The sequence below is a fragment of the Gambusia affinis genome, linkage group LG18, assembly GCF_019740435.1.
Source record: "Gambusia affinis linkage group LG18, SWU_Gaff_1.0, whole genome shotgun sequence".
NCBI classification, from domain to species: Eukaryota; Metazoa; Chordata; class Actinopteri; order Cyprinodontiformes; family Poeciliidae; genus Gambusia; species Gambusia affinis.
In genome coordinates this window covers 7,127,394-7,148,801 of record NC_057885.1, presented here as the reverse complement: position 1 = coordinate 7,148,801, position 21,408 = coordinate 7,127,394, and the positions used below count along the sequence as shown (strand labels likewise).

General features: G+C 36.2%; 4 protein-coding genes across 4 annotated transcripts; 2 read left to right on the top strand and 2 right to left on the bottom strand.

The window, feature by feature from the left end:
- Positions 1-1,717: 1,717 nt before the first annotated feature.
- LOC122819884 (GTPase IMAP family member 9-like) lies at positions 1,718-3,612 on the bottom strand. Its single transcript, XM_044096921.1, has 2 exons — positions 3,535-3,612; positions 1,718-2,964 (listed from the first exon to the last, which is right to left on the bottom strand). Exons 1-2 carry the CDS (start codon positions 3,539-3,541, stop codon positions 2,078-2,080), a joined length of 894 nt encoding a protein of 297 aa, XP_043952856.1. The 5' UTR covers positions 3,542-3,612; the 3' UTR covers positions 1,718-2,077.
- Positions 3,613-4,198: 586 nt separating this feature from the next.
- LOC122819881 (GTPase IMAP family member 9-like) lies at positions 4,199-6,886 on the top strand. The gene is made up of 2 exons (XM_044096918.1): positions 4,199-4,277; positions 5,449-6,886. The coding sequence occupies exons 1-2, from the start codon at positions 4,271-4,273 to the stop codon at positions 6,537-6,539; spliced, it is 1,098 nt and encodes a 365-aa protein (XP_043952853.1). The 5' UTR covers positions 4,199-4,270; the 3' UTR covers positions 6,540-6,886.
- A 4,529-nt stretch (positions 6,887-11,415) lies between these two features.
- Positions 11,416-14,144, top strand: LOC122819882 (GTPase IMAP family member 7-like). Its single transcript, XM_044096919.1, has 2 exons — positions 11,416-11,526; positions 12,290-14,144. Exons 1-2 carry the CDS (start codon positions 11,520-11,522, stop codon positions 13,318-13,320), a joined length of 1,038 nt encoding a protein of 345 aa, XP_043952854.1. The 5' UTR covers positions 11,416-11,519; the 3' UTR covers positions 13,321-14,144.
- Positions 14,145-19,237: 5,093 nt separating this feature from the next.
- On the bottom strand, positions 19,238-21,162 carry LOC122819880 (GTPase IMAP family member 7-like). The gene has a single exon (XM_044096917.1). The coding sequence runs from the start codon at positions 20,978-20,980 to the stop codon at positions 19,874-19,876; it is 1,107 nt and encodes a 368-aa protein (XP_043952852.1). The 5' UTR covers positions 20,981-21,162; the 3' UTR covers positions 19,238-19,873.
- Between the last annotated feature and the right edge of the window lie 246 nt (positions 21,163-21,408).

Genomic DNA, 21,408 nt, shown 5'->3' with positions numbered 1-21,408 from the left:
ATCATTTATAGAGAATGACAATGTTATTAAATTTTATTCAATGCATTCAGCTGAGAAAATTTTAAAAAAATATAAAGTACATTTAGGATTTAATTAGTAAGTTTAGTTTGTAAAAGTTTAAAGAATCAGCTGATAGTTTGATTGTTGTGTTACCATGGCTACAATATGGTGTAACCTTTGTGTTTGTTCACAAATACATCACAGCAAATAATAACCAATAAACAGTGATTGATTGTAAACTTGGCCAATTAACCAGGGCCCCTTCTCAACACCTTCACTAAGTCTACATTTAAATACTATTAGTGATTCTGGTGTTCTTAGTAGGAGGGGGCTAAATCATTATACTGTCTAAGGCCCCATATTACCTTGGGCCAACCCTGCATGAAGAGCCACTGGGCTGCATCTCCACTGGAATCTACTTGGAATTCCAGCAGAACTCTATGCCAAACTACTTTGTGTTTGGCATAGAGACCAAATTGTCCAAAGAACTGGCTACTTGAAAATTGTTGTTCATAGATGCTCTAACTGAGCTTGAGATTTTTTGCAAATCTAATTGCGAAAAAATGTACATTCATAACTCTAATTGTTGTGAAAGGTTGTTCACCAAAGTGTTTTCTTACTTTGCATTCAAATTTTCAGCTCTTTATTTGTACAATGTGTTGTGTTGCTCTATCAGGTAAGGTCCCAAAAAGTATTCTTAAGCCAAACACGTCTTATAAAGCACTTAGAATATATCATCCCACATGGTCCAACACAAGACAAGTTGTTTTCTTGAATTATGAAAATAATTCACGTTTTATCAGGGCTTCTGGTAGATGAGGTATTTCAAAACTAAGTTATGACTTATTCAAAGTACCTTGCATTTCATTGTTCATTGATATAGCGATTTCTATCTACCTAACCTTCTTGTGAGAGGATATGGCAATATTATTAAAGATATGAGAACATTACTATGGCAGGTGAAATGTGCTTTGCATGATGGAAAATCCTCACCCCATGACAGGAAAACCATTAATCCACCATGATTGGTGACCATGCTAACTATCCTGAGCAGTTGACAAGCTAGCAATAGGTGGTGAATATCAGTAGTACGCAAGAGAATGATTGACAGCGCTGAGACCCCCCTCCTTGCTCTGATCAGTTGTTTCTGACCAAGCCGTGCATTTTTGTAGTTAGCACTGAGAGCACTGGGAGAAGGCAGTGGAGCTCACCCCTCATTACCTCACTAGGGATAAGAGTGTAAGATAATGGATGGATGGATACATACTCCAGTTTTAAGTAAGCCTGTGTGTGAATTACAATGATCTCCTAGAAGGTATTTATGTTGGTGCCTCACTGATATTTACTTGACAAGCAAAAGTAAATCCACTCTAGAAGTTTTGCATTTTTTAATACATAGATGCTAAGCACAAAAAGTAATAATATTTGCATTAGGTACAGTATTTGAAATTATATTTGCAGGTTACAGTTATTATTCATAGCAATGTCACTCTGCCCATAGAAATGACAACTCTGCAAAGTTAGTACATTCTATTTCAAATGAGGTTTTATGTCCATCACAAATATCAAAAAGACACATATTATATATATATATATATATATATATATATATATATATATATATATATATATATATATATATATATATATATATATATATATATATATATATATATATATATATATATATATATATATATCATAGCTCTGAAAGCAATCCCTCAATTGGTTAACAGCTATTATTAAAACATATGTATCACTATAAACTAACATTTAACCACAACATATAGAAAGCAGTTGTTACATTGGTGTGTGATGAAGAAAACAGAGCAAAATACATGAAAATCTTGGAGAAGGTATAGGTTAGCTTCTAAGCTAGCTGTTTCATACTTTTGTAAATACAGTTGACAATTAGGTGTACTAAATTCCAGAGACACATTTGTTTGACTAGAACATGTAGAAGCCAAGGCTAAACTGTGATTAGGTACCATAATTGCAAAAAGTCAATATTCTCTTATAATATGTCTTTCAACCTATATTATCCAGTGGTATTGGTTTATTTCTACAGTGGTTCAGCTTAGTCAGCATCATTGTCACTTGTTGGTGTTGCTGGGTCACCTGGTCCTATGGTCTTTGCTTCCAGAGCTATCCCCACTACTGTCCCTAATGTTACTCCAAGTAATATTGGCACTGTTGATTTTCCTTCTGTCATTGATTTTATTTGACTGCCAAGAAATGCACCTAAAATTCCCCATCCTAGAATCCCTGAGACCTTTAACAAGATGCTTTCAGTGACAACACTATTAGCCTTTTGCGTGTCTTTCTCATCGTCAATATTTCTGTTGGCCATCTGCAGCATCTCTCCGGTATAATAACCTCCATTGTTTCTCTCAAAAATGTTGTAAATTGTGCTTAGAAGCCCTTTCACCTGGACATTGTTGCTCCTGTATTCGTCCTGGCTTCCCTTCCAGTATTTATTATCAAGGACGTTGTATCTGTTCCCACACATCTTTACCATGTTTCTCAGTTCCTCACTTTCATCAACAAACTGATCAATATGTGTTTCCTCTTCCAGCTGGTCTCCATGAGTGAACAGCACTGTGTCAAACCTCAGAGCTTCATTTGAGAAGTAGTCGGTTATCTTCTTTATGACTTGGTTCTCCTGTTCTGTGAATTTCTCCACTTTCAGCACAATGATAAACACATGAGGACCAGGATAGCACTCTGTGATACAGCTTACTATCTCAGCTTTCACTTCATCTTCAGGTCGGTCAGTGTCGAAAAAACCGGGAGTATCAACTAGAAGCAAATTTTTCCCATCGACTGTTTTTAACTTTGCTTTACATACTCTGGTTCCAGAGCTGGCAGTATTGTTTATGGCAAAGGCTTTCTCTCCAGACAAGGTGTTTAAAAGACTGCTTTTCCCAGCTCCAGTCTTTCCCAAAACCACAATCCTTATAGTTTCTGGAAGAGAAAAACAGAAGTTGAATAATTTTGTTTGTATTCATTTTCATATGGGAAAGTATTTTTATGATATAGAAAGCAGAACGGGAATTAAATGTATTCATGGAAATGTTTTATAGCTAGTCCAAAAATATTCACATTCCAAGATAGAAATGATTTAAAGTAGCCACTTTATTTTACCAACATAAATCCCCTAACTGGACATGATAATATTGTTGATGCTTGTCAAATTTCCTATCAGAAAAAAACATATTGACTGAAAATAAAAATTGAGCCAAATTCAAGGTGTTACTAATGTTGAGTTTAAATGTAAACACAAACATACAAACTGAGGAAATCTGTGACAAAATCATCTGAGTTAAAAAAAACAGAGGTACGCATACTGACAGTGAAAACTTAAACATGACTTAATTCCTTGCTGCTGTTTTTTTGTTTTTGTTTTTGCTTTTTGTGGGAGAGATTTTATTACAAGTTTGAAAAAAAATGACTGCACCCTTTGACCAAAAACATTATTATCTGTAAAACATAGCAGCCAAAATGTACATTCAAATTAATGTAATTATGATTTACCTTCCATGCTGTGATGCTGGTACCGAGACTCAAAACCTTTTCCTTTTCCTTGAGCTTTTGTGTCACCTGTTTGAGGTGTTTGTTTAATGAGCTTACTGTTTTTACCATCTGTGAGTAAGCATAGCCGTGGCTAAACAGACCAGTTGAAAGGTTTCATAAGAAACTTGATGGACTTGTCTTTCTTACAGACAAGTCCATCCTGCACCCTGATATCTAATACCAGGGTGCAGCTTGTATCACATACCAGCTGCACCCTGTAGGGACATTATTTAAGCCGAAAGAATATAAATATATAAAAACCTTTTCCAATTTAGCTAAACATTATGAAATAGTTTTTAATTCCAAGTGGGATCCCAAAAGTCGTAGTTTACTCAGCTTTGGATATTGTTAAAAAATAAATAGTAATTTCCATTTTATGGACTGATTCCTCTATCTTCCCTTGCTTTATATATTTTAATAAACATGGCCTCATGTTACACAAATTCCTGTTTTGAACAATATTTCTCCTTCCATTGTATTGTTTTATGATTGTGTTCAGATTTACAAAGGTGCACACTGGTGCATCAAAACTGATTTGATGTAACTGCGCATTGTGTTTTGATCATCCCAAGAGCTTGCTGCCTGGAAACAAGTCAAACAGGAAGAAAGATAACAAAGCAGACAAGTCAGAACTAAAGAACAAGACTCCGAGCCCAGACGTTTGGTTGTTTCTTCTTGTAATTCTCTCTGCAACACCATGAATGGTAAGTTGTGCTGACATTTCCAAGTTTACCTCTCTTTACATTACATTTTCTTTGAGCTGAAATGTTTTTGACACAAAAAATTACTCAGCATTACTTTTGACCCAGACGTAATGCTGGAAAGCTGTATCATTATTCATCTGATTATTTTACTTATTTAATCTCAAACAAAAACTCTTTCTGAAGGTTGAAATTTTAAACCTTCTGTAGGTTGATGAGAAAGTCTAACATGCCATTTGCCCCAAAAATTTAGCACAACGCCTTTTACTATTTCTGACTTTGTTAATTTACTCTTCATTCAATTTTGGGAGGGCAGGACTCAGCAAACCTTGTCACTTCTGCAATATTTAATACAATTTATAAAAGTCATTCAAAAATGGTATGTTGTATCTGCTGGAAGAAACCTTTGTCCAAATGTAGAGCTTAGATTCTACATATAGAAAAGAATATTAGGTTTTACTAAGCTGATAACATCTACAAATGCAGAGAATAATTTCATGTTCACTGAGGTTTTTTCTGACAGTTTTCCTAGTCAGTTGAATGCCAATCCAACTTTCAAAACCTCTTTTGAGACTATGATTACAATTAAAAACCCTCCAATGGGCATTGACACTGAATCAGTAATGTTGATTGTGATTGGAAATTGGATAGGCATCTGTCAAAGTAATAATAAAACACTGTTAAAGATGCATCAATTTAATATATATATGTATATGTTTTTATTATTGACCTGCATGTTTCTGTTTTTACTCTAAATTACTTGTTATTTTTAATTTGTTATTAATAAAATTCTAAATGGAAATTGTAGATATAACAGAAGTCTGAAATTATGTGCATATATTTTAAGGATATGACATTGAATTCAATGATTACTTCACAAGATTGACTAATAATACAGAAATTATGAATGAATATATAACTTACATTAATGAACAATTTTTCTATTCTGAATAACAAGTTAAAAGCCTCTCTGTCTTATTGCTATTGTTTAATTTAACTGAATTGTATATAAATATACAGTGATTGAATATGTAATATTTAAACTAACATTTAGTAGTTAATTTAGAATGTAATTAATGCATTTTTAATGTGACTGAAACTCCATTTTGGTCGCAAGGGTTTACTGTATAAACACCAAGCAGTCCATAAATGGATCATTTTTGTTTTCCTCCAGGGTCAGCCACATTCAGGATTGTCCTGCTGGGGAAGAGTGGAAATGGCAAGAGCAGCCTGGCTAACACCATTTTTGGAGAAACAATTTTTCAAGTAAAAAAAATGAATGACACAAACTCTTATGCTTCCCATGCAAAAACCAAACTTTTTAATGGGAAGAACCTCACTTTGATTGATACTCCTGGTTTGTTCGACTCAGGCAAGAGGTCTCAGAAGGAAGTGCGGTCTGCATGGGAGACGTGTGTCATAGAGTGCGCTCCCGGGCCTCATGTCTTTCTGATCGTTCTCAAAGTGGAGAGATACACAGAAAGGGAGAAAGTTGTAGTTACCAAAATATTAGAGAAATTCACAGATGATGTCTTGAAGTACGCAGTAGTGGTCTTCACCCACGGTGACCAGCTGCCTGAAGGAGTGAAAATAGAAGAGTATGTGGACAAGAGTGACAGTCTGAGGGAACTGGTGGAGAAGTGTGGCGGTCGCTGTCATATCTTTGATAACAGGTACTGGAAGAACAACCAGGAAGACGACTACAGAAGCAACAAGTTCCAGGTGGCAGAGCTGCTCAACACCATAGACAGGATGTGGATGGAGAACAGAGGAAGACACTACACCAACGCAGAGCTGAATGAGGCGGAGAGAAAAATACAAGAAGAAGCAAAGCTGGTCAAGATGTCATCAGAAAACCTGTCAGAGGATGAGATCAGACAGCAGGCAATAGTCAAAATCCAAAAGAAGTCTTTGGAGACAGGAACCCAAATACCTATTAAAGTTATAAAGGGTTTGGTAATCTCAGGAATAATTGTAGCCATCTCTTGGTTAATCAAATCTAGGTTAGAACAGATATCAGAGATAACACCATTCAGTGATGGCGCTGAAGAATTGATGGTTGAAACATTAGAGGAAGTGGAGAAAGAAATTACAGCTGTAAGTCTACCATTCCCAGCCATCCCCATAGGCCAGGAAGTTGAGTTGGAATCAGCAAACAGAGCTGAAGGTATTCTGGCATGGCTTATGAATTTGTTTGAAAGAAGCCATCCAGATATGGATGGATGGATGGAAAGAAGCTTTGAACTATTCAATCTATTTGAATAAACAGTAAAAGAGACTTGAATATTAAAACTAGGATTCTTCATCACCTTTGTCGTTTTTGTGCTATGTATTCATGAAAATGGTGTTTTGGGTTCACTTTAAATGTAAATTCAGCAAATTGAATAATTGTACAGGTTGGAGTGTTGTACAGTCTAATTTTCTTTGGTAATGTTAGAGGGAAAGATGTTACACAGGAAACTTGGTAAAGCAATCATTTTCCAAAATATATTTTACAATTTTTTAACACTGACATTTATGGTACTTTTCTGTATGAGAAATTATCTGTGTGTTTGTATTCAGGCACATTTTTTGTTTTTGTTATTATTGCAAAATAAAAACTTGTTGGTCACATATCTCTTGTATAACTACTTCTGCATCTCAATTCAAGCTTACTTTCGCATGCGTAACCTAAAAGCCAAGCTTGTGTTATTTGGTGTAAGAGTTTAGTTTATGATCAGTCAAATATAAGACATGGCAATAAAAAAAGCTTTTAATGAGCATAAAATGTCAGGTCAGTATCAGAATAACTGACCAACTGACATTGAACTGAGAAAATAGGGGGGAACGATGTTACACAGGGAAAAAAAACAAGTAAAAACTATAACAACACAAATAAATAAATTGTAAATAATCATGATAGTAACAATTTTAAACTTGAATAATGCACAGTTCAATAAGAAACTCCAAACAAATGTTTTGAGCTAGAAACCCAAATTGCTTGGGTTTGAAGTTCTTTCCAAAGTAGAACAATTGTCGCTGTCTACAGTTGTCTGATTCAGCTCATTCCAGAGGTCTTCAACTATTTTTTAAATGCACACCTAATTTATGTTGTTTCTAACAGAAGATTATGGTGCTTGACCAATATATGTTCAAGATCACTAGCGCCTATTTGTTCCTCTTTACCCATCTTTTCTTCAGAGAAAAGCAGAAAGTCCTAGTACCACTTTGTAGCAATATGTAGCTGAGCTTCCACTATAAATTTGTGCAACCCTTGGTCTATATTCTACTGTCAAAACAAACAAACCAACAGAACGCAAAGGTGTTTCCATTAAATAAGAAATTGAATTAAATTCACACATGAATAAGGTTGTTCATCGGTAATAAAAAAAATCATGGGAGAGATGGATATAAACAGTTACATCAGAAGTATTCATAATTCAGCCATCAGAGTTGACGTCAGCATCTTATTCATGCATTGGAGCAACAAGCCCTTTACATTGGGGAGTGGGTTCTCATGCGGCGTTTTGGGGAAATCGCAGTCAGCAGTTTTACAGAAGACGTATGAATTCAACATGTTGGAATGACACACAACTGTTTATGAACAGTGCGATGCTGTGGGAGCTCTGGAGGAGCCAGCTGCACAATGTCCAAAAACCCCCAAAACAAACCATCCTCCTCTCACCATCTCCTGTAAGAGTATTCGCTTACAGGAAATGGTCATTGAAGAAATTATCTTCTTCAATGTTTTCACCAGTTGTAACATCAGGCTATGACTCCTGTGATGCAAAAAGAGTTTTAGTTTATTAACTTTTCTATAAAGCCACATAAAAAAAACTTTACATGGGAAAAAACTTCAGTCAGATTTTTCCCTTACTGGTTGCCATTTGAGGTTGGGGGCCAGAAGAAACTATCAGGCATCTGATTGGAGCCTGGGCTGTGGATGAAATTTGGGCCTTGGGGGACGGTTGGGGACTGTGCCGGCATTGTGGTTCCCCTGGGATCGGTCAGATTTTTGGATTACGACTCCTGGTTATGGTGGCTGACCATTTGGTTGGGGTGATTGCCAGATTCCAGTGGGTGGTGTTGGCTGTTGACAATGTGTGGTGGTGATCCGGAGGGGTGGGTTCAATTGGACAGTGGGCCTGGTGTGGTGTTGGAGATGGGGGTGTGCTGCCTGGGAAGGGTGCACTGTCGGCATATGTTTAGTTGCCTCCAGGTTTATGGTGTGGAGTTTGTGTGGTGCCTGCTCTTTCATGCAATGGACTGCCCCTCTTCTGCTGCTTCTCCCTGCTATTCTGGCCCCAACCCTGATGCCAGACTGTGGTCGGCCTGCAGTCATTGTTGGATGGGGCAGTGGAGCGTCACAGCTCCACTACCTTTTGATGGTGCTAGGATGGTTGGCAGGTAATGCTTTGCCTGGACCAGTGACATCACAAAGACCCTCCTCCTTGCTCTGATTGATTGTTTTGTGATCAAGCTACGTATTTCTGAAGTTAGTACTGAGGGCACCGGGATAATGCAGAAGAGCTTGATTTTTTTTCACAGATTATCCTTGTGACATACAAATAACAAATATATACAAAGCATATTTTCATGAATATCTATCAGTAGCACTGAAAAGATGACAGCCTTTGAGTTACATAAAAAAAACTGTAAACACTTTTGTTCCGAGGTCTTTGCTGGGTGGTATTGGGTTACACCTCACACTAAAATGTCCTTTAGGTGTGACAGCAAATTAGTTTGCTGTCACACCTAGTTTCAACCTTTTAAAGCTATGAAATGGTGCCACCATTGTCCTCCTATTCTCACCCACGAGATCCTTCAACATTATTGATATGTTTATTTTGCTTATTGTGTTTAGACTTTTCATCAACTGCTTTGTTGAAAGGAATAGAATGAACTCATTTAAAACTGGCACCACCCTGAAAAGCTGTGAAAGATACTATTGTTATCCTCCTCTTACTGATGTGGATACCAATGTCAGTAAGAGGTTGACGTTGTTATCCACGCCAACCAGTGGTATAATGTTTTTCTTTTTAGCTTAATCATAAAATACCACTGGTATTTACACATTATTTTATAATTAAACTAAACATTATATAATTATTCAACTTTATTCAAAGATAAAGGAAAAAAATGAAGTTTTTTCACTTCACAATTTGTTATTCTTTGTTCTACATCTTAAAATTACACATTACAAATTGACTTTTTATGATGCTAATAAAATGTCTATGAATGAGCAAAGCTCACAATAGCATACAGCGGCTGGCAAAAGTATTTACATCCTTTAAACATTTCCATATTTTGCGACATTGTAACCAAAAACAAAAACATATTTCATTTTAATTTTATGTGAAAGACCGACACAAAGTGGTATACATTTATAAAGTGGAAAGAAAATTATACATGATTCAAAACATTTTTTATAAATAAAAAACTGAACTATGGAAAAGTATTCTGGCCCATTTTTTCCAAGTGTGAGGGAGAGGGTTTTCTGTGCATTTTTGGTTAATTTAGTCCCTGTGTATTCGTGTTTTGCCCTTGATTGTTTCCATTTGTCTCTTGTTATCCCCAGTGTATACCGGTGTATACTGGACGGATATAGCAATGACTGTCATACTCAGTCATTGCTATATCACTGTTTGCCAGCCATGTTCATGTCTTGTCACTCATCTGTGGTTCCTGGCTCTGTGTACATTTTGGAACATTCATTAAACCTTTTCTCCATTTTACCTGAGGTCTGACAGCATCCATCCTCATCATCATAAACCCATCTCATGACACTAAGTGCCTTAAGAATTTGCCTGATGACCTCTAATCACTGACTAGAATCCACCTGTTTGTAATCTGATCTCAGTACAAATCCAGCTGCTCTATGACGGAATAAGAAGTTGGTAAAGAAAATACTGGGGAGCAAGATTTTCCAAGTGTTGAACATTTCACAGAACTCTGTTGAATCCATCATCTGGAAATGGAAATATTATGCCACAACTGTAAACCTACCAAGGCAAAGCAAGCCAGCAAAACTTCCAGGCTGAACAAGGAGAGCTCTGATCAGAGATGGAGTCAAGACTCTGGAATAAGTGCAGAGATCCACAGCTCAGGTGGAAGAATCTGTCTATGGGAAAACTATTAGTCATTCATAGCACAAATGTGGCCTTTATAGAAATGCTTTGAGGATGCATTTCTTCACCAGGGACAGGGAAGATGAATGGAGACAAATACAGTGCATTGTGGGGAAAAAAACCTTTTGGATTACGCAAATGACTTGAGACTGGGCCAGAGGTTTGCCTACCAGCAGGAAAACGGCCCTAAACATAAAGCCAGGGCAATAATGGTATGGTTCAAAACAAAACAGGCACATGTGTTATAGTGGCCCAGTCAAAGTCCAGACCTAAACCCAATCAAGAATCTTTGACAAGAGCTGAAAACTGCTGTTCAAATGCTGTCCATCTGATCTGACAGCATGACTGAGCTTGAGCAGTTCTGCAAAGAATGGGCACAAATTTCAGTCACTAGATGTGAAGTTTAACTTAATTGCAATTGCAACTAAGTGTGTTGCAAGACTTGCAGCTGTAATCCAAACAAAAGGTAGTTCCACAAAATCTTGACTCGGGGGTTGAACATGTTTCCACAGCACACTTTTTAGTTTTAAATTTGTAAGAAAGGTCCTGAATCATTGTAACATTTTCTTTCTACTTCACAATTGTACACCACTTTGTGTCAGTTTTCCACATAAAATTCCAATGAAACAGATTCATGTTAGTGGTTGTAATGTGAAAAAAGTATGGAAAAGTTCAAAGAATAGGAACACATTTGCAAGCCACTTTATTGTAACATCACTACACAATATGTTTTTATCATCAGAGTGTTACACATCTATTGCTTGAAACAAATGTGGCCATGTAAGACTGCTGAGAATCATTTTCCCTGACAATAGACCACTACTTTAATACATGGAAAAATTGTGTCCGTTTGACAACAGTAACTTTCGCAAATCTGTTGTCCGCATAAAAATACTGATCTATGTAGATAAATTTAAGGTGTGTCTAGCAATAAACAATGGTGTGTTTTATAGGCTTTCCATTGTTTCACCAACCTCAACCCACTAGGCAAACCGGAATATACAACAGCCACACAATGATGTAGAAAAACAACCAGTGATGTTTTTCTACATCATTGGCTGACAACACTTTCCTTACGTAGAAAAGCAGGCAGCTGATAAGTCTTCAGGTGGCTTGCTGTGATCTATTTTCTGTCAACATGGAAGGTCAGTTTGGCTTTTTTTTAAAAATCTGTTCATGCTCTTAACATTATATTTTTGCATTTGATTGATTAAACATTGATCAGCTTGGCTGGTTATATGTTAACTTTCATGGTCTTGACTGACAGATTTAAAATTGTTGGAGGCACATTGAAAGCATTTGCCCACAGTCAGCTGAATATTGTGCTACATTGTAATATGCTGGTTTGTGAGAGTTTCACTGACTTATTTTTAGGCTTTTAATGCTTTTAAATTAATAAAAAAGTCAATAAATCTTTGTCTTATCTTTGTTAATGATTCCTGTTGGAAGTGTGTTTTTATGAGAGTATAATTTCACTTCTGTATTTATTTATTTTCATTTCCTGGTGTTGTAATCCCTTCAAAGTTTAATGTTTTATTGCTTTCCCGTAAGTGGAGATTTTCTTTTTATGTTCTAAATGTGTTTTTATGAAAAAGAATTAAACATTATATCCAAGTGTGAAAATTTATTTATTTATGTTTGCTGAGGATTTATCAAATCAAAAATGTTTGGACTACTCCCATGCTTATGTAACATATCCCCATATCCCAAGAAAAACAAATAAAAGAATAAAATATCTACTTTGTCACATAAAAAAAAAAAAAATCTGCAACCGTCTGTCAGTTAGAAGATCACTAGATTCAACGACTGTCATTTTGTATTCCTTAAACTCAGATGTTTACTAAGCAGTGGGTTAATTGAAAACCTTATAATCAAATTTGCTTCTCTTGTACTGATCTTTTCTTCCAGTGCCGGACTCAAAGAGAATTTTCCTTTTGGGGAAAACTGGATGCGGCAAAAGCAGTTTGGGAAACACCGTATTTGGAGAGGAAGTCTTCAAGATCAGCCATTCGTCTGTTTCCGAACAAAGTCTGTCTCAAGTAGAAACCCGACCTGTTAATGGCAGGAACCTCACTCTGATTGACAGTCACAGTCTTTTTGATACCTGTGACTCTGAAGTCATGCTTAAAAGAGAGATCCTGAGGTGCATCACTGAGTGCGCTCCTGGACCTCACGCTTTCCTCATCGTTCTTAAAGTCGAGAAATTTACAAAGCAGGAAAAAGACGTCATCAGAGAAATATGCAAACACTTCTCTGAAGAGGCTCTGAAATTTGCTGCCGTTGTCTTCACCCATGGAGACCAGCTCCCAGAGGGAAGGAGGATCGAGGACTTTGTCCAACACAATGAAGAACTGAGCGACCTGGTGAAAAACTGTGGAGGCAGGTGCCATGTTGTAGACAATAAATACTGGAACCGTAATACAGAAGATCAGTATAGGAACAATAAGCTCCAAGTGGCAGAGATACTGAGTACAATTGATAAGATTAGTGAAGCAAATGATGGCAAGTTCTACACTAATGAGATGCTGCAAGCAGTGAAAAACCAAATGGAGGTAGAGGAGGCAAATATGAAGCAATCATCGACTAACCAGTCATCAGAGGAAACTAGAAACAAAGCTAAAAGTAGTGTGCTTGATGAGCTAATGTGTCAGCTAGTGGCTACTGCTACAGGTGCAGTGTTAGGAGCATTCCTTGGTGTCACTAAGCTACTAACGGTTGGTAGATTTGAAACTTTCAATATTTCGACTCAGACTTCACGTTTCCAAAGTGTTAAAGTGTTATCTGGAGCTGCGTTAAGTGGAGGGGTGAAGGGAAGCATTGTGGGATACAATGCAGCAGTAGGAGCAAAAACTGTAGGGGACGCAATTCAGGGAGCTACGAACGCTGTTTGGGAAAACTCAAGTGCGAAGAGCATAAAAGAGAAAAATGATTCAGAGTAAAAGGAAAACAGGAACATATTTATTTTATCTGCTTAAAGGGGTTGAATTTTAACAGCTGTGTAAAATATCCAGACTTTATCTTACACAATAATAACATTTCTTGCTAAACTAAACTATGTCTATTATATAAAACATAACCTGCCACAACATGGGGAGTCATATATTAATAATATTTACATTTGGATAGTTTCTGCTTCTCTACAAACAGGTTTACAGGCAAACTGTAGTAATATGAACACAGTCAGCCTCTAGGGGGAGCTAAGAGACAGAGAAAGAACAAGGTGGCTGATTTGTTTTGTTGAAATATAAGACAAAATAATAATTTGAAAATAATTAACCTGTGTTGTGAGTTGGGTGATGTATACATACTATTATTAAACATTTTACAGTTATGCTATTTGAAATGATTGTTGAAACATGACAATGTGGGTTTTTTTCATGTGAAGAATTTTGGTATTTTACAGTAATTAGCTGATGTTGTTATTAATTTGATCCAAATTTGCAGTTTATTGTAACAGTTTTACAGTTCTTTTTATTAGGTTTTTAATCAGGTTTTCTCCCAAGGTTTTGTGTTCGAAAATAAAATGTAAACCTTAAACCAACAATTTTTTTCTTTAATCTGTGGCTCCTTGAATGTTTTACTTAATGTACAGCATTATACTGTAGAAGCTGAAAAGAACAATATAATTTAAGAACTGATTTCACTTAGTTAAAGAATGTGTGACTTATTAAGAAAAACATGCAGTTGGGCAATTTCGTTACTTGTTTTATATGTTGTCTGTTGTACCAAATAACTTTATTAAAGAAGAAATAAATATCCCCGATAGCACACAATGGTAAGTCATCGTTGAATTATAGTCAGAATGGTTGATTTTTGGTTGAGGTCGACAACTGATGGTGGATCAACCATCAAACAATCATCCAATTTTAGCCAAGTAACTAATGTTGTGTGTCATTAAATTAATGTTGTTTTCTGGTCAAACTCTATTGATTGAAATGCCAATATATAATCCAGTGTTTTTCAACAGTGGTCCTCAGGGCACACTGCCTTACAAGTTTTAGGCATTTCCATAATCAGGCACCCATGATTTTAACTGATGGCTGATTAACAGTGTTTTGCTGAATTGAAAACATGCCGGTCAGTTTGACTTAATGTCATGATTTGAGTTTTTCTCTGTTTATTTTGAGTTTTCTGTGTCTCTGAGTCCCCATGTGGTCCTGTTCTCCCCTTGATTGTTCCCAGGTGTGTCTCGTTCCTTGATTACCGTATTTAGCCCCACCTGTGTTCTTTGTTCCTCGTCGGGTCCTTGTCTAGCTGTCGTCTCATTTGTGTCTTGTCCGTTTCGTCTGTGTGCAACCCAGGGGTGCCAAACTCCAGTCCTCAAGGGCTGCTGTCCTGCAACTTTTAGATGTGCCTCTGCTGCACCTGACCTGAATAGTAGTGATGGCCAAATGAAGCCTCATGAAGCAATGAAGCTTCTGGCCCATTGTTTTGTCCATAAGTTCATTACTCGATGCTTCATTCATTTCTCACTAGTGACATCTGCTGTTGAAACTGTGGCCTTGTCACTCAGACAAGACATATTTAAAAACAATTAGTATATGCAATATTGTCACAAAGTTTTGTCAAACTCATGTTTAGTAACAGGAGAGTCAATTAAATCGTATTTAACAAATTTTTTTAGTTATTAAAATAATTTGTAGTCCATCCTGGTACATATTGACTGTCAGTGGCTGTTTTCTTTTGTCATTGATTTGACAATAGACATTTGTTTTAGTGTTCTCAGAGTGCAGTGCTTGTTGGGGCAGACAGTTTTCTTTGAGTTTTGATTTGCCTCCTGAAAATCTAAAATTCTTCAAAAGTTATTTTTCCTGGATTTCTATTGGCTCTCTGATCTGATCCCTTATATTTTTACTCATCAGCCAGGATTTTACTTTTCTAACAGCTTTAAGTCTGTTTCTGCTGTGCAAGACTGATATATTTTTGCAGAAAAAAGAAATAGTGGAAATTTCAAGAAGGTGAGAATTTTGGAGGTGAAGGTTTAATTATTGTTATTTAAGAATCTTGTGAGCCATTATCTCTAAGTATTCCCTGATGTCAGATTTTTTTACCCTTGCTGGCTCAATTTCAATCAAGTTTATTTGTGTAGCCCATTTCAGCAACGATGCAGTGCCAAAATGTTTTGCTTAATAAAAACACATAAATATAAAGTCACAAAATGTACCATAATCAACCATTGAGAAAACTGGTAACAAACATTACATTTTAATGAGCGCCATCATCAAAATCATTAATACACATGAACTATAAAAGGTTCCTTTTATTTCGGCCACTGCTGAAAACAAATACTCCTCTGGTGCGATCAAGTATCGGCTCATCACGCTTTTATTTTGAAAACCGACACGCAAAATGAAGCAGTCACGTGACCCACGCAATGCGAGGCCTCGTTTGTTGCCAGTCACGTGGTTTTCAGCAAGACGATACAAGCCTCGAAGCGGGGCTTCATCGGACACGCCCTCTTATTACTCGGTACAAGCCTCGAAGCCTGGCTTCAGATAGACCATCACTAATAAAAACGTTATTTTGGTGAGCAATAAGTTGATTTATAAGGTGGTTTTTCTCATAATCTGGGCTGTGAGTGGATCTAGATGGCTAGTTGTCGTGGAGGGTGTTCAGAAGATGAAAATATGGACACAGGATGGTCTATGGTAGAAAATAGAAGAGGGGGAGGGGGGAGAAGATAAACTTAAAAAGGGACTAAATACTGGTAAAAGATCGCTTGAAGATGAGGAAGAAAGAGTTGAAATAAGAAAGAAAATAATGATGGAAGATTTTAAAGTTATATTAAAATTTAAGGCTGGACAAAATATGATTGGAGTAAATCAAATGGATTAAAGAAAGTCACTGGAGATGTAGAACTAGCTAAAGTCTTAAGGGATGGGAGCCTTATTATTTGTAAGAATGCTGAGCAAAAGAATAAGGCATTAAAACTTCAAATGGTATGCAAAAAAGAAGTGTTGGAAAGAAAGGTAGGGGGGGAAGAAAAAGATGATTTGCAGATGATGGTCTTATTTGGAAGAGGGGAAGAAATATTGAATTTGTAAATAGGAAACTACAAGAGGTGTTACATAGTGTTGCCTGGCCTTTAGAATGGGGATTTAGAATCTCAATATCTAAATCTAAAGTTGTTATTTTTACTAATAGAAAGTTAAATATTGTTGCAAATCTCAAATTATATGAGAATGTTATTGAAAGGATAGATCAAATAAAGTATTTAGGAATCTGGTTTGATAAAAAACTTACATGGAAAATTCATGTTAATAAAATAATTGAAAAAGTAAGAAAATCTTAAATATAATGAGGTGTTTAAGAGGAAAAGATTGGGGAGCTGATAGAAAAGCTTTAAAAACAATTTACACTGGACTAATCAGATCAATTTTTGATTATGGATGTATTTTATATAATTCAGCTTCAAGCAGTTTACTAAAAAAAATAGATAGAATACAATATCAAGCATTAAGACTTTGTTGTGGAGCGATGAAAAGTACCCCAATTTCAGCTCTACAAGTTGAGATGGGTGAGATGCCGTTGGAACTCAGAAGGAAACAATTAGCCATAATTTACTGGGCAAATATTAAAGGACATAAAGAAAATTATCCTCCATATATTATGCTACAACCTTGTCAAGAAAAAGAAAAAAAGCAAATAAATAGTTTTGGATGGTTTATAAAAAATGAAATAAGAGATATAGGAATAAATCATAGTTTAATTAGTCCTGTGATTGTTATTCCTGTTATTCCACCATGGATAATTGAGCTAGCTGAAGTTGATTTAAGTTAATTTAAAAATGTATTATTGATGTAAATATTAAAATAAGCAAAAAAAATTAGGTTAATGAGGTTATAGTGAATTAACATCTGAGCTATACTCCTGTCTAGAAGGTGGCGGTAATGCACCAAAAAGTTGTTTGCCAACCACCATAAAAACAAAAAAACAAGAAGAAGAAGGGAGGCCTGAGGACTGGAATTGAGAAGTGCTGCTGTAGACCGACAGGAAGTCCAAAGGAGAGTCCAGCACACAGTAGAAGTGCCAGATGGTCCTTTGGTGTTTACTGTCACAGACAGATTACTGGCTCCCAATTCTTCTAACAGCAACTTCTCCACCGCCCCAATAGAGGTATGTATATTAAAAGAAAGTTTTATTCTATTAAAATAAAAGACAAAACTCATCATGCCTGCTTATGGAAAAACAAAATAACTGGAAATTTCCCTGTTTGTGCACTGGATGCTGATCTGGACAATCATTGGCTGGACAACCAGCTAATCATAATCAACAGCAGCCAAAGTCTCAATATAAGGTGATTAAGTCAAGAGTGGGGTGGAGAGAGAAAAGTGGGGGGGTTGAGTGTAAAACCTTCTGGTTCTACTGTCTAGAGACAGTGCAGAACCAGTGTAGAACCCTCTGGTACAGTTTTCTGCATCCTCCTCAATTCTCCAAACACCTTCTATTTCCTTTTTGTAAATACATTTCTACAGAGTCCACAGTTTTCTTCCAGCTCAACTGTTTTTGCAAAATGAAGAACATCAACTACATCCTGACAGACATCTGTCTTCTCAGCTCAAAGAACACACAGATCCAGAAGAAGATTCAAAGAAAGAGCTCAGTGTCAATCATCCTCATCCAGACAAAGAGACAGAAACAGTCAGCTGCATGCGTCCATCTGATCCAGTACCTGAACCTAGTAGCTTCATGACTCTTGGAGACTTCAATGGCAACAAATGTGAAAATAATCTACTTACTCATAAAACTCAGCTGACCACAAAAATGGTGAGAGTTAACAGAACAGAAAGGAATAATTGAAGGTGAAAGCCTGCAAATGTGTTAAATGTATAAAACAAATGCAAATAAATATTTGTTGACTTTTATAATTAGTCTTAATTTATGTGTTTCCATCTATAAATGAAGTAGATGAAGTTCAGGTATTGTTTTTACTGATATCAGGCAATCACTGCTGAAAGTCCTGAACCTGATTTACTTGGTCCAAAGTTATATTTGTGGCGCTACTTGCATGTTTGCATAGTTTCTTTATCTGTCTTTCTGTATTGCTGAAAAGATGGAACAAATGTAATAAACATCAAGTTTCAAATAGTGAAACTGCATTGTTTGAGATGATTTAAACTGAACAGTAGGATGATCTGAGGCATCAAACACATGATAGAGGATCAGCAGCCCAGCTTGTTGCTAAGCTGTTGCTAGGTGTTGCTAGCAAGAGGCTAAAGTATCCATGCTTTGCCCAACTTGTTGACCGAAACCAACAACAATAGTGGTGTGAAAAGACAACTGTGTTTCCTCAACCTGGAACAGGAATGTGCTGTTGGTGTGTGTGTGTGTGTGTGTGTGCGTGCGTTGGTATAGGTGAGTGGGTGTGTGTGTGTGTGTGTGGCTTAAATTACTTGGTAGATCAGCTGAATTCAAACAAAGTTTACTTTTCCTAAACTGCTATTTAAAGCGGCATGAGGTAGTTTCTTTATAACTTCAATTAGTAAATTTTGCAACAAATAATCAAAAATTGTTTTGGTCTGTGCTCTGCTGACCTGACATTTGCCTTGGCACAAATTTTTTATAAATAGTTTTCTAATTATTTTTTGCTGTGATACTCCTAACGTTTTACTGGCCTGTTCTGACCACCTCTATTGAGATTTTCTGGGAGCACCGCTTTTCAATGGCTTTGATTTTCCAGATTGGACTTTTGTGTGGTCTACAATTCGTTGTGTCTTTTTGGTACTAAAGAAAGAAAAAACTAATTCTTTGGCAACTCAGCACTTGGATGTTTTCTCATGAAAGATTAGTATTATCTATTAATTAACAAAACCTCTCATTAATCAGCAAAACATACAATTATAGGTGACAATATATAACAGCTCAGCCTCAGTAAAATATGCATTTATAATGTCTTTTTCTTTTCTATGGTATGTTTAGAGATAAGACAGTGTGAACCAAAAGCAGATCTTTTATTATTAATTTGAACACAATTACAGCGTTTACATTGCAACATTAATGATTAAATCTCTGGTAAATATATGAACAGACTTCATCTGATGGATGGTCATTGTTACTGCTGAAGGAATATAAGTATATGGAGATGATTTATAAATAGGTTGTTTAAACGATCATTTTCAAGTCACATATTATCAGAATTATCATCTATTCAGCTATTGAGACACACATGATATGTATTATGATCAAGTAATATAAAGGATGGGTAACATCTGGAAGACATTTTAATGAACAGAACTACAAGTCTTGTTACAATTTTTAAGTAATTCAGTTGTTGGATAAAAACTCATAAATGACAGCAAGTTGTTTCAAACAACACTGCAGCTTTAAAAAAACATGAAAACATTTTTGAGAACTACTTTTCTTCATTTCATTGTTTTAGAATTCTGGGATTTTATGAGATATTTACATTTGACCAAAGTCTACACAATAATGTTATTTGTTCTTATTGAAAAGTTATTCTTCTTCCTCTCCTTTGCTGAACTCTTCAAGATGTTATATGGCATCATTTCCTGTAGAACACATGGCTTCTGCTGTCTTGTTCATTGCTTCCCATGGTGTTTCTGATTCCTTAGCAGCCTGATATCCTTCATATGCACCAACCCCTGCTCCGGCAACAACTGTACTCCACATTGCTCCTGCTGTAACACCAACAGTTGCAGCTTTAGGTGCACAAACTGCTACAGTTATTGCTCTTGCTGCTATTGTTTCAATATCTGGACCAGATATTCCACAAGATGCTTTTCCAGTTGTCGTCTCTGCTTTCTTTGTTGTTGTCATTATTGTGTTAGCTACTATTTTTATAACCGCAACAACTGCTACAACAGCGACAGCTACACCAAAAAATGCTCCCAGAAGTGCTCCTGTTGTAATACCTGCTGCTTTATTTAAAATATCACACACTATGCCTTTAGCTTTCTGCCAGATTTCTTCTTTTGACATGTTTCCTGAGGACAGTGCAATGAGCTCCTCTTTCTGTTGTATCATTTTCTCCACTTTTTCCAGCATCTCGTTTGTGTAGCAGTTTCCATTGTTTGCCTTCACAATCTCTTCAACTGATTTCAGTATCTCTTCTACCTGGTGGGTGTTGCTCCTATATGGATCATCTGAGGGATTTTTCCAGTATTTATTATCTATCACATGGCAGCGGCCACCACATTTCTTTACTAAATCAGTCAAACACTGATTATCTCTCACATAATCTTTGATTTCCAGCCCTTCTTGGAGATCATCACCATGAGTAAAAACAACTGTTGCAAATTTGAACACTTCATCAGAGAAGAACTGTGTTATTTGATTAATTACATCGTTTTCCTGCTTTGTAAATCTTTCTAGTTTTAGTAAAATGAGGAAAGCATGCAGACCAGGTGAACACTCTGTGATACACTTCACTAATTCAGGCTTCAGTTTTTCTTCAGGTTTGTTTGTATCAAAGAAGCCTGGAGTATCAATCAGAGTGATTTCTCTACCATTGAGTGATTTAGTTTTTGCTTGACATGGACTTAAAGCTGAGATGGACTTATGGCAGACGGTGAACTTATCTTCTTTAAATATAGTGTTTCCAATACTGCTTTTCCCAGATCCAGTTTTCCCGAGGATCATGATTATTCTCTTGTTGGGAGCTGGAAGAGAAAAACATCACATGAAAACAAAAATTTTGCTTTTTGATAATTATCAGTGATGGAAGTAACAGCGGTAAATAAATAGTGTTACTTGTTCCAGTGATCTATCAAATTATTTTTTCTATCATTACTATAATTCAGCAGCACACTGAAGATTGAAAAAGCAATCCTCATCAGTCCATGCTCTCTGTAATGCACACAATGAAAATGCACAGGTTCCATTCAGTGTTTGTGTCTGTAAATAGCATGTTTATTTACAGACACATTGATAAAACATACATTGTTTTATCTCTGTCTGAAGTTAAATCCAACCAATTTTTTTATGTTTTAACTTAATCACAATCACCAAAATTATTTTGATTCGCTAAATTCAAACCTCTTGGGTCACACCTTTTTTGATCTCAAGTG

Bases quoted from the DNA above. Each gene is read 5' to 3' on its own strand.
- LOC122819880 (XM_044096917.1), bottom strand. From the start codon at position 20,980: ATGATCCTCGGGAAAACTGGATCTGGGAAAAGCAGTATTGGAAACACT.